Source organism: Balaenoptera physalus, assembly GCF_965194825.1.
Source record: "Balaenoptera physalus genome assembly, chromosome: 11".
Lineage (NCBI taxonomy): Eukaryota > Metazoa > Chordata > Mammalia > Artiodactyla > Balaenopteridae > Balaenoptera > Balaenoptera physalus.
In genome coordinates, this window is record NC_138896.1 from 38,734,791 (window position 1) to 38,748,491 (window position 13,701).

A 13,701-nucleotide genomic window follows, 5' to 3' on the forward strand; every position below is an offset into this window, starting at 1 on the left:
TGGTTACCCACCACCTTCCTATCTGACTATAATCCTTCCTGGTGCATAGACCAGATACAATTTTAGCACCTCCACGGTAAAATCAGAGAGAAGGCAAAAGACTGAGTGTGGAGGGTTGCTGAAGAGGGGAGAATGATGTGGTCGGAAACAAGGGCCACTGGAAGAATTAGTCCTTGAGGCTGCAGGCTCCACAAGGGCAAGGGCTCAGCAAAATGCCTGGTGGCATCAACACAACAATAATTCTCCAGCTCTGTGGAGCACTGACAAAGTTACCAAAGCTCCTAATTATTCACACATCATCTTATTTCATCCTCTTGCTGATGCTGAGAAGTCTGCTGACAAGTGTTAGATGACAGAGGAGAACGCCAAGCACAGAAGGATGTAGCTGGCTGGGACTAAAACCAGGCGCCTGGACCAGGCTTGGACCTCTGCTGCCCACTGCCTCCTACACAGCCCCTGCTTCCAGAGCAGCTGGCTGATAATCTCTGTGCACCAAGGCCAGGGAGACTTGGAAACTTACGGAGGAAGCAGCTTTCTCCAGAGATGGAGAAATCTTAATTCCTATACCCTGTCCCAGGGGGCCTCTTATAATAATAAATTGCTCTATTTACTTTTGGGTGTCTGCCAGCTTCCCTACATCCTTCTCAAGATAAGCAGCTAAAAGCAGGTCCTCTAGTTAAGAGTTTACTCTAAGGAAGAACCACCACTACCCTGCCCCCAGCTGTGTGATTTGGTAAAAACTCTAACTCCCAGCCTGTCTGTCCCTCCTGGGACTGAAGCTAAGGGTCCTAATGAGAACCACCAGACAAGCCCTCCTGAACTTCCTCGATTATCAACAGTGGGGATAGTGCCTGGCTTGGAAAGTGGGGCAGACTGTGAAAAGTGTCCCCCCAAGGGCAGAAGCAAGATGGGCAAGTCTGCCTCTTAAGGGGAGCTCGCCTCCCTTTTTAAAGAAGACAGAGGCAAATGTATCCCCAAATAATAAATAATGGTCCATTCACTCAAATGTCATGCAGATGTAAAACAACATGGAAATAAAGTCTGCGATAACATTTAACACATTACATAATAAATGTGTACACACACTATTGTTACAGCTATAATATATAAACGATAAATAGAAGCAACAATACAAAATGCTTATAGATGATGTCATAATGCTGGGATTTGTGTTGATTTCCTCTCTTTTTCCAAAGCTTCTATAATGTAGATACATAATTTTTACAGAAAAACAAAAAACATTTTTTTAAAGAACAAGAGCCTCAGAAATTTAAAAACCGTATAGTCACTATATGCGCAAGTACATATTTAAGTATGCAGAGGAAAACGACTGGGAGAGCATAAACCAAAATAAAAACACAGGTTGTATTCAGGTGGTGGGTTTTTTCAGGTGGTGGCTGAATTTCTTTATCACGAAAGAAAATGTATGATTAAGAAGATAATTAAAAAGGAAAAAAAGAGGGGCTTCCTTGGTGACGCAGTGGTTAAGAATCCGCCTGCCAATACAGGGGGACATGGGTTCGATTCCTGGTCCAGGAAGATCCCACATGCTGCGGAGCAACTAAGCCCGTGTGCCACAACTACTGAGCCTGCGCTCTAGAGCCTGCAAGCCACAACTACTGAGCCCGCAAGCCACAACTACTGAGCCCACGTGTCACAACTACTGAAGCCCACGCGGCTAGATCCCATGCTCCGCAACAAGAGAAGCCACGACAATGAGAAGCTCGCACACCCCAACGAAGAGTAGACCCCGCTCACTGAAACTAGAGAAAGCCCGCGCACAGCAATGAAGACCCAACACAGCCAAAAAATAAATAAATAAATTTATTTTAAAAAAAGAAAAAAAAAAAGGGAAAAAAAGAGACTAGTTTTAGACTGGCTTTCTTTGTATTGTGAGATTAAAAAAACAGAACTAAACCTGCACAGTCTTAATCAATTCTTCAACAACTAAGCTGGGGGTCTCCCTGACAGCTGGGCATGGAGCCTGTGAAGGCAGCCCCAGGTCCAACCTCCTCAGCACTGGATCACAACGTGGATCTCCCACCTGCCACTGCTAAGCAGGGGGTAAGGCAGGTAGCATGGGTTCCAATATGGCTCCAGCAAGTCGTATAACCTCTTGGAGCTACAGTTTGGTCACCTGTCCAAAAAGGATCAGAGTTCCTGCACTCTTCACCTTAAGAGGCTGCTGCCTATGAAAAGAGCCATAGACACAAATGAGCTGGGAGAGGCTCAGAGCTCTGTGTGCACACATAGGCTGGCAGGGCGGTTCTCAACACCCACTATAGATCATCTGGGGAGTTTAAAAAAAAAATTCATAAAACAAAGAAACAAAAATATTCACGCCTTGGTCTGGCTTTAGAGAGTCTAATACAGTTGTTCTGAGATGGGGCCCCAGTATCTACATTGTTTAAAAAATTCCCCCAGATGATTCTGACATGCCCCAAAGGTTAGAATCAGTATTTTCAGGGCCAGATGGATATTACCTCCCTAATATAGAAAGAGCCCTAAGACATAACAATCAAGGTGGTAAAAATTAGAATTTTTAGCTACTGCTACTACGGAAAAAATGGAAATTTTAGCTACTGTTGGTGGGAGTATAAACCAGAACTAATGTTCTAAGGGGCAACTTGGCGATTTGCATCAGAATTTTGCATAGACGCCCCAAGAAGGCATTCCTAAGACTTCTTCACTGTGAAGAAATAACCATGGATGTGCACAAATGTTAAGCTACAATGATGCTTACTGCTGGCTGTTTATCATAGTGAAAAATTCAAAGTGATCTAAATGACCAACTAGGGAATGGTTAAAATAAGGTACACGCATACGACTGAAGATGATGCAGTAATGAAAGTGTTGCTGATGAAGAATGTTTAATGGCATAAGACATGCATGCTTATGGTGTGCTGTTAAGTGAAGGGGAGGTTAAACAGAGTACGGTCTCATATTTATGCACATTTATGCATTAAACAGAAAAAAAAGGGCTGAGGATATACATCAAGAGGTAATCTCTGAATAGATGGGACTGTGGGTGATTTTGAACTCAGTGGCTCAGAACACAGGCTTTGACATCACACACTTTGAGCCTTGGGCTCAAATTCCAACCCTGCCACTTAATAGCTAGATGACCATGGTAGCAAATAGATCTTCAGTTTTTTCCCCTACAAAATGAGAATAACCATACCTTCCTCAGCATTTCAAGAACTTAGCATGACAGACATTAAGTAAAACACCTAAGCATTATTAACAGCTTTTACAATTTTCTACAATGAGCACATATTACTTTTTGCATAATAATTTTTTTTATTTAGCAAATAAATATATGCTATTAAATCGCTAAGAGCCCTAGCTTCTGTCTGCATACTTTAACCTATTTTAAGTGCCCTAAGCTGGGAGTCTAGCTGGTGTGACCCACTCAGGCTGGGATAAAACCTCCCTCCCTTCTGCAGCTAAAGGCACCCTGACTCCCAATCACACTCTGCTGGCTTGATGCAATCAGATAAGCCCCCAAGGCAAGGCAGGGGCCAGACCACCCAGGGGAGGGAGGAGGATCAGGTAGACTCACCAAGGCAGGGTAGGAGGGATAACCTCGGCACTTGGCCCACACCAGCTCCAGGGGCTCCAGGTCTCCACGGTCTTCAAAGGGCATCAGGAGGCTTCTGCCTGGGGGTGGGGGAGGGGAGGAGACAGTGCCCAAGGGGGCATGGAATGGTGCCCAGGAGGCCTGCCCGGGGCCTCCATTTGACTGGGGCAGCCCAGGAATGAGTGAGCAACATCCCCTCCACCCTTCCTCTTCCCTACCCTCTCCTTAGTTCTTAAGACTAGATCAGGAGACAGCAAACTTGTTCTTTAAAAGGCCAAATAGTAAGTATTTTAGGTTTTGCAGTCTCCATTGCAACTACTCAACTCTACTATTGTAGCATGAAAGCAGCCATAGACAACTGGTAAATGAACAAGCACTGCTGTATCCCCATAAAACTTTATTTCTGGACACTGAAATGTGAATTTTGTGTAATTTTCACGTGTTACAAAATATCATTCTTCTTTTGATTTTCAATCATTTGAAGACGTAAAAACCATTCTTGGCTCGTGGGCCCTACAAAAAGGCAACAGGTTACAGTTTTCTGACCTCTGAACTAGAACCCTAGGTTGATGTTCCTTGGAAAAATATAACTGCTTCTTCACCAGGACACCAGGAAGAAGGACTATAACCCACCTTGGCAAAGCCACTATCTGCTCTCTGGGCCTCCCTGACTGGTGGGCCTCATGATAGAGGCTTCATGCAGAAAGATGCCTGGGATGGACATCCCAGTAAAACTACTTGCTAAGTGAGTTCTTTAGCAAGGCCATACCTGGCTATCCAGGACACCTGGCTGCACAGCACTCAGCAGAGCCAAGCAGGTCTGCAGATTCTTTTCTTGCCTGTTTTGTCAGAACCTTACACAGGGTGTCCTGCCTGGGGCAGGCACCACATCTCTTCGGCTTACTTTGTTCTGCACCTAATGCATTAGCACATATGGATGGGTACTTCACAAATGTCTCTGAGCACACAGAGGAACCTCCCTTCCCCTCCCCAGTCTATAAGCTGGCAACAGGGAGGTGACCACACTCAACGAAGGAAAAGATCCAAATTCCACAGAGTAGAAATTATGTTCCTAAGGAAACATTACCATCTACATATATAATTTTTTATAAAGTGTATTCCTGATAATGAGGTCTTGTTTTCTGTCTATTAAATCAATAGCAGTAACAACAAAAAGACAAAATCCAATACTGAAGAGGCAGGCTGTGGGGAAACTGGTGCAATCATATACTGCTGAGGAAACTGCAGACCAGTCTAATCCTTTCAGAATATAATTTGGCGGTAAGTCTCAAGAGCCGTTAAAAAAAAAAGTATGAACAATCTACTCCAGTAAATTCCTTCCCTGGGAATTTGTTCTTAGAAAAATAACTTTTAAAATGAATAAGAGGCTTTTGAACAAAAATATGGGTTCACTACATTACGTATAATGTTAAAAGTTGGAAATAACCAAATTCTAACAATGAAACAAGTAAATTATAATGCATTGATTGGAAGATAACATTGAAAAAAGCAGAATATGAAAGAGCATGTGTTTTGGATTAGCATTTTGTTAAAAACGTGCCTGAAATAAATAGAAGGCAACAAAGAGAAATGAAGACAATTGTGTTAAGGTGATGCAACAGTGGAAGGTCAGTTTCCTTTTTAAATTTCCTTTGGCATCATTTTAATAATTACGTGGTTTTAAAAATAAGAATAAAATGTCACCACCAGAAGCACAAAGTACCTGCCAATCCGCTCCCAGTTTTGCACTAGATGCTGTACAAATTAACCTAGACATAAGCTCTGCCTTCTGGGCACTGACAGTCAGACAGTAATGAAACATGCAGGCATGCATTCATCAACACACATATGAAAAAGAAACTGATGCTAAGGGAAAATAAAGCAGTTGGGAAAAGGAAAGAGGGGAAGAGAAGCCCTGAAGGCTGAGTGTTAGATGGAAGCTTCAAAGACAGGGCATCCAGAGTGCACACCCCCCATAGGAGGGCTGGACAGAGGTGTGCTCAGAGAACAGCCAGCCCTGCCCCTGCTCCACCTGAGCACCACCCAGGCCTCTCCTTTCGCTCTGCCCTGTCCTTTATTCCTTCAGTCCGAGGAGATAAGATCCATGTGTTTTACTGTTTGGACCTGCTGGAGTAGAATGTCTCCATTCTACTCCAGCAGGGAGTAGAAGCATTGGATCACATGAAATTACAGGGTTATGTGTGAAATTCAGTGACACAGGATATCATATTACTCCTGTGAGGGCAGACTGGAAATATCTATCAAAATTACAAATGCATACTTCCTTCAATACAGCAATAGAGTATATCTATAGATATACTCCCCAGGGATACAAAATGATCTTTGTACAAGGTTGCTCACTGCAACACTGACTATGACAGTTAAACGAAAACAATCTAAATGTCCATCTGCAGAGGCCCAGCTAAGTAAATGATAGCACACCTATGTAATGGGGCATTAGACAGCCAATAAAAAGCACAAAAGAATCTCCAAAATATACTATTAACTGAAAAAAGGCATGGTTTAGAGGAATGTGCATGTTAGGCTTCTCTGCTCACTCTTTTAAATATACACACAAGTTTTTGGTTTGTGTACATATGGATTACATCTGGAAAGACACAAAAGAAACCACTAACAGTGGCTATTCTAGGGAGGGGAGAACTGGCTTTTCATTATGCACCCTTTTGTACGTTTCTGATTTTTGTCACCATGGTATGTGTTACTTATTCAAAATAAGATGAATTAAAAAAAAAGAAAAAGGAGTATGAATGACCTGGGAGGAAGGGCCATTTCCCTGACCAGTGCCCCCAGGTTCGGAGGAGCTCAGGGTCTGGCTGCAGCCCGCAGAACTGGTTCTCTGGAAGGCCTGGTCCCCCAAGATGCACCTGTACAGCACTCCTCACCTGAGCCGCTGTAGTCAGAGTCTCCGTTCACACCTTCCAGGAAGGGCACTCGAGACAGGGCTGGCTTCCCTCGGCTGCGTTTGGGGGGTGTCAGACCACTGCATATAGAGCAGGGAGGGAGAGAGGAGCGAAATGAACAATTTCAGTGAGTAACACATCCACTCCTGCTCTCCCATCTCTGCTAGGAGCAGAGCTGCAAAAACCCTTCAAGGAGAATGGTTTCTCACCTTCCCCTAAAAACTCATACTAACCCATGATACACTTCTGACCAGAATGTTCCCACGAAGGTTAAGGAAACATTTCATCCATGTGGAAGGACTGAACTTGGAAAGAGAGGCCTGCTCCCCTGCCCAGGGACACTGGATTTCATCCAGGGGGAAGGTCACCCCAGGCACTTGTCAATCCTTCCAGAGTCTAAGCAGCCTGGCCATGAGGAGGGCCTGTCTCACATCTGCCCAGAATTCTTAACTCTCTGGTTCACACTGCTTCTCTAGAAACCAATTTATTTTTGAGGTACAAAAATCTGCCTCTTTCCCAAATTTTCTATAATGGACATGCCTTACTTCCTTAATTAGAAAAGACTTTTTAAATTGGAAAAACAATCCACGTCTCACTTCTACTTTATGTGTGTGACGTTTTTCTTAGACAGAGATGGATTTTTTTAACTACCAAGCAGACCAGTTTTTTTAAAATATGGCTACTGTAAAGAGATAAAAAATATATAGTAGACAAAGACTAGAAGGTAATAGGCAAAAATGAGAACAGTAATACAAGAATAATGGTATAACTGGAACCCACCCAGGCATCAGTATTTTTAAATTGCTCCCAATGCAATTCTAATGTACAATCACAGAAGCCTCTGGGCAAGAATGATGTGGCTATGGGTTTTTCCCATTCAAACTTTAAAAAATATTACTGCTATATAATTATTTCAACAAAAAAAGTGCTTATAAGACAAGTCAACAACCTGCAGTAGAGCGAAAATGCTTAAGAAACCCCTAATGGGACACAAAGAGGCCAGGGTGAAGACTGGTTGGAGGGTAGGGTACTCCTGCTTTACTGAATCATAACTGACTTTATCATGGTCTTATACAGAAAACCTGGCACAATGAGAACCTGATGAATCATAATCCTTCAGTTACTAGTAGGTTGGGAGCTTTCTTCCTGCTAGTCAAAATGAGGACCTGTTGGGGAAAAAAACAACACCCAGTTCACATTCAGGATTCAGTTCCCATGCACCCTACAAAAATCTGCCACTGGACTTAAAGAATCTGAGTCCTTATAAAAATGTAAGGTACTGGTAGTTCTATTAGGAAAGCCTCTCCAAGTTCACATCATGGATCTGGGGAGACATCTCCAAATACAACAGAGGAGGGCACAACCAAGCAGTTAAGAGAGAAACTCTGGAGCCAGACTACCTGGGTTCAGAACCTCACTCTTCTACTCATTCATCCTGTGACCTTGAGCAAGTTAACCTCTCTGAGGCTTGTGTTCCCCATGTGTTGCTGTGAGGATTTAATGGATTAATACACAGAAAGCACTCAGTACAGAACACATCAAGTATTCAATAAATAGCAGTTATATAGTAAATATTATTATATAAACGGCAGTAAATTTTAATGTCTCACTTTAATATTATAAACTACCGACGTTATACTATCAGATGATGAGCTCTGAGAAGGTTGAGCTCAATGAGATAGGATGTAACACCAAAACTAGGTCCATATGTTCCCGTTTCATAGAAAAATGCACAAGTGACTCGATCATGGCCTGCATTTCAGCCCTCTCTCTAAGTTACCCAGGTCTAAGCAGACAGCCCAATCTATAATTATTTTGCTTACTGGCTTAACATTTATCTCTCCCTTCTAGATGATAAGCTCCTTGAGAACAGACACCTTATCAGGGCTTAGAATAGTACCTGGCTCACGGTAAGTGCTCAATTAATAATTGAATGAGTGACAAGCGGGTGCAGCTCCAAACTGCTCAGAAGATCATTAGAAAAGATAAACCCAGGGACAGGATGGGAAGGGGATGGGATTAGTGACCAGAAATTCTTTCAAGGTTCTTTATTCTGCGATTATATGATTCTGGTCTAATTAATAAGATCTTCCTTTATGTACTTACCCCCACAATGTAGGAAAAAAGAAAAAGACAAAGAAAAAAAACCCTGTAGTTGAAGTCCTGAATCTCCTGTTTTAAACTGCGAAATTCTACTGAGAACCACTGAGTTAAAGAGGAAACACCTTCCAAGGGCATTGTTCCCACACTGAGCAGGGCCCCAGAGAAATTGGTGGCTTTGGCATGTTCTGCAGAAAGGCAAGCAGTCTGCACGGGTGGGCTAACCAGAGCCTGGCCCGGCTTGCTCCTTGCGGCTCACAGCTGGGAAGAGCACCCTTTGTGGAGGGAGGGGCCGAACACACCTTCTACCTTTAGTCAAGGACTAAGAGGGGACAGTTTGATAACCCCACCCCTACCCCACCCCAATGAACTGGGTTTCCAGGCACCCTATCTTTGAAGGGAGTCAGGAACTCCAACCCGGAACCGGGCTAGAAGCATCCTGTAAGACTTTGAAATCTCTGCCTCTTCTCTATGCCTGGTAACTGTGTTTTCCCATCCACTCCTATATCTCTAGAGCTGCAACACGGAGGGAGACAGCTAGGACATTTCTGAGGCTTGGTGGGGAAGAAAATCTGTAAGGAGCCACTGAAAGCTGGGCCCTGCTACAGCGGGGGAGCAGTCCAGGCCCAAGGGGGCATCTGGGGGCCTCCAAGAGCCCAGCACCAGTGTAGAGTGAGAACCCAATAGAACCTACACCCAGCCAGCCTTTGAAGCACTTCAAACACAGACACATAGTATTTTGGTGCTGCCCCGGGACCTCTCCTCCCTTGCTCTGAACCCAGAATCCATCCAATAGCCATGTGGAGGGACCATGAGGTCAGCCTTCAGGACAAGTCATTCTTCTTCTGTGGCACCGAAAGTCTCCCATTTCCAAGAGTCCCATACTCCCTGGTGTCTTGCAGAGCATACAACACAGAACAGAGATTCAATAAACTCTTAGACGTGGAAGAAACTTGAAGGTTCTCGTCTCGGAAATCCTCCCTTCAGGTGAAAGAATGAGAAAAGAAACCCATCCCTTCCCAGCTCAAAGATGGCAGAAGAGCTGGGGCCTTTTTCAGACTAAAAGGCAATTCCAAATTTCCTATCTGCCCATTTCTTTTTCCTACACCACACTTCTAAAGAGGCCACTGCTATGATGCCCCAAAAGGCAAAGGGCAAAACCATGTCTATAACTGGGTTATCTAAATGGGCCGGGGGGTGGGTGGGGATTGGCTCAAATGTTAACTTCACTGGGCAATACAGAGGGTGTCCCCACCCTCTGGAGCCAAATTCAGCTCTAAAAACCCTGTAAAGCATCAGCACCATTCCTCCCCCTAGTCAGATCAGGCCTGACAGTCAAGTGTCACAACGTTTCCTAGGAGCTACCAGAGTCACAGATGAGAGGCTTCCGGAAATAACAGGGGTGCGGGAAGAAAAAAAACTGAGATAAGCAGGAGGAGGTTCAATCAGCAGCTGAAAGGAAAATAAATGGAGAGGTGGCAGAGCTGCAAACAAAGCTTTGGGACAAGTGTTCTTACCTGCAAGCTTCAAATGCCAGTCCACCACTGAGACCCAAACTACATTCTGAGTCAGACCCGCTTTCAGTGTGTTTTCCAAAGCCGTTGGTCACACCTGCCAAGGACAAAGTGAGCCTTAGTGTAGAAACGCCCCCTCCCCTGACACATGCTGCAGTGTGAGGCAGCCACCTTGGGAGGGCTCAGCAAGGAGGGGTGGAGAGGATGGCTGGTCCCTCCTTTTGGGAAATGGGTCTTGGGTGGTGGAGAGAACCTGATAAAGGTTTGGGGGAAATGTTGGTTAGGGCAGTGAGCAGACACTGCATTTACCTTCCCATCCTTCTGGGTTTAGTTGAAGGAAAATAGCCCATAGCTCATTCCAGTTACTGTCATTTGACTACGATGGGAAATACCAAGATTTCCTCACTCCGGCTGGTTCACAAGTCCCTGGATCTGCTTCTAATTTCAAGCCTCAATTATCAGGGAGTCTCCTCTGCCTCTTGGGAAGCCCACCCACCTTGCCTCTTCAGATAAACACTCACACACCCTATCCATCACACAGCTGGCAATAGCTAGCTTCATTCTTTTGGGATGGTGTCAGGGGAGGCTGGAGCCGGATAAGGACTGTGTCAACCACACCCTGAGATATCTAGCAGAGCTAGTCAAAGTTGAGGATGGGGGGAACTTTTCAGCAGATCTAAGGCAGACCAGACCTTCCTGGGATGATGGGGAGTCAGATTCCCTGGGTTCTAGACTGGGCTCTGAAATACGGGTCCGTTTTCCTCTTTAAGCCTTGGCTTCTACTTTTGTGAAGTGAAGGTAATACCTTCTTACTTATGGAGGATGCTGTTAAGTATGAATGAGGGAAGGTCTGTTTACAGCAGGGAGCCCTTCAGAGGCAAATGAAGACTGTCTGGTCATACCAGGGACAGAACTCTCACCTGCCGTGAAAGCTTCAACTCTCCTCTCTATCTATCCAATTCCCAACCACCATCCAGAATCCCACAAGTCTGATAGCTGAGCCAAGAGCTCTAAGTCACATATACCTTAGCCAGAAAACTGTGAGGCAAGTCACACCTGTAAGAGCAGGTGTCTGAGCCAACACATCTGGACCCTCACCTGGCTCTGCCTCTAACATTATGACCTCAATTTAAATCACCAAAGCCTACTGTGCCTCATCTATAAAGGATCAACACCTGCTTTTAAGAAACTCCACTAAGGTTGTGCAAAAATATTCCTGGGTACCAGGTAGCTGGGATGGTGGAGGAGAAACAGATTCTAGCCCCCAAGCAGTGGGCCCTCTCAGGTTGGATGAGCCTGATGTCTAGACCTATTTCCCAACAGCAGGATTTTTCATTTTTAGTGCTCAGTGCTGTTTGGCTGTGCCTGATATAACTGAGAGGATGACAACAATAACTGCTACCAACTACTGCTATATACCAAGCGCTTTACATAGGCTACTTCCAATCCTTAGAGCCCCGCAAGGAAGGTGTCACTAGACCCATATTAGAAATAAGGAATAGGCTCACAGAGGTTAATTGATATGCCCCAGGATACACAGCTAGTAAGAAGATGGGATTTGAACTCAAGTCTGCCTAACTCCAGGCCTCAAGCTCTTGACTCTATATAAACGCCCAACTGCCCTACTACAGGGAAGCTTGGACCAGACAGGAAAGGAAGGTACTGTTGGAAACAAAGTATTAGGTAGGAAGACAGAAAAGCAGAGAAAAGCATGTGCTGACCACACAGCCCAAATCCACCACATAACAGGACATGAGGAGCAAAAGCCAAGAGCAGGCCCCTCCTTGCCAAGTGAGCTGGCCTTCCATATCCCACCAAGACTAAACAACTCTGTCTGGTGATGGAGGCCCTGCATGTCCAGGTCCACCTTGCCCACAGCTTTGGCTCCTGATGCTCCTCTTCACTTTGGAGAGGGAAGCCCCTCTCCAAACTGTCCCTCACAGGGACTCTGTCCTTGTTTCTACACACCTGGGCCCGAGCCCTCTGTTCCTTTCTAGTCTGTCCTCATCCCCAGGGCCAGCTTAGGTACTGTCTACTCATGAAGCCTTCCCAACTCCCCCAGTTCCTATTCCCTGAACACCTCTAGCAGTGCTGTCACCTGACATAACCACAGACTGTCCAGCACTGGGATATCTCCGCACCTCAGGACACCATCTAGTCTCCCCACTGGACGGTAAACTCTCAGAGTTGGACCTGAGTCTGACTTACTGCTCCCCAGTGACCAGCTTGTGTTGGACATGCAGTAAGGACTCTTTAGTGACAAGCCCCTATTACTACCTCCGAGACCCCATCACCTACGATCCCTTGGCTCACTCTGCTGTGGCCACATAGGTTCCCTCACTGTTCCTCAGACATGCAAGCATGTTTCCACCCCCATGGCCCGTGCACTTGCTAGTCCATCTTTTTGGAACGTCTTTTCCCCAGATACCCAAAGAGCTCACACCTTCAGCTCCTTCAGATCTTTACTCAGAAAGCCTCCCCTGGCCACCCTTTCTAATACCACCTCAGCATTCCCTCTCCCCCCCTTCCCTGCTGGACTTTTCTCCACAGCTTCTAATATGAGATACAATTTACTTATTTGCTTTTAGTCTACCTCCCCTACAAGAGAGGAGACTTGTCTGTTTTATTTATTGATTTTTCCCCCTACACTTTAGTGCCTACAATAATGCCTGATATAAATATCTGATGAATAAATGAACTAAAATGAAGGTAGGAACCATTTTATCATATATAGCTTTATATGCTGCTCCGGGCCAAAGAGAGCCCCAGACACAAGCTGGCCCTCTCAAAACACTTGCTCAAAGCCCATTTCCCCAGGCCACTACTCGCGCACCAGGCCCAACTGTGAGCTACGGAGTCCTCAGTGCTACTACTGGCATCCACAGGGGCCATTAGGGAGGCAGCTGACTGGGGAAGGTGCTGGCTGGCAAGGCAAAGCAGGAAAGCAGATGAGAAGTAGCGAGAGAAGTCACAGGCGAGGTCACCTGTCTCTTCCTCCTGCTGGGGGGACCTCTCCCCTTCGCTCTCACTACAGCTCCTGCTCCTCGGCCGCTTCCGGGAGTGCTGTTCATCCTCGATGCTGGTGGGAGACGCAGGAGAGCCCACTGCGCCATGGTCCTCGCCGTTCTCCAGGGCCCTGTCTGGGCTCCTCTGTAGCTTAACCCCATTCTTGGCCTTCTTGAAGAGGACTGATGTGCGACGGCCCACGCCACTGAGTGGGGCGCCAGCAGGGGATGTATCGGGGGTCATGAGGGACACTCTATTGATGCCATTGTCACTGAGCAGGCGTTGCAAGGGCTCGCTCCCTAGCTGCAGAGGTGATTTTTCCAAAAGCTCATCTTCTTCCACTTTTCTTGGCTTTGGGAATCGGCTTGGAGGTTTGCTATCATTGATGGGTTTCAGAGTTGGGGGATCCGGAGGGGATTCTTGCTCAGACAAGGAAGGCGCAGGCCCAGTAGGCTCCAGGGTTGGTGGGGGAGGCATTTTGGAGTCATCTGTTAGAGAAAAAGAGAACCTGCTTGAACATTTTAGAAAAAGTCTGCCCCTACAAGCCAGATAATGACACTGATAACTAAGAACCAAGAGC

The 13,701-nt window shown here is 45.7% G+C and overlaps 1 protein-coding gene across 9 annotated transcripts in view; it reads right to left on the reverse strand.

Moving 5' to 3' along the window:
* The window catches only part of BRPF3 (bromodomain and PHD finger containing 3), a 57,066-nt gene that overhangs the window by 26,677 nt on the left and 16,688 nt on the right, over positions 1 to 13,701 (reverse strand). For 4 of the 9 annotated variants that reach the window (XM_082412566.1, XM_082412564.1, XM_082412563.1 and 1 more), the window contains exons 8-11: positions 13,100 to 13,609; positions 10,119 to 10,212; positions 6,484 to 6,581; positions 3,563 to 3,660 (exon numbers count right to left, since the gene is read on the reverse strand). In XM_082412566.1, the coding sequence (XP_082268692.1) occupies positions 3,563 to 3,660; positions 6,484 to 6,581; positions 10,119 to 10,212; positions 13,100 to 13,609 (800 nt within the window). Of the gene's footprint in view, positions 1 to 3,562; positions 3,661 to 6,483; positions 6,582 to 10,118; positions 10,213 to 13,099; positions 13,610 to 13,701 lie in introns of those variants that run through there. The other 5 variants (XM_082412569.1, XM_082412567.1, XM_082412568.1 and 2 more) reach the window with 3 other exon arrangements.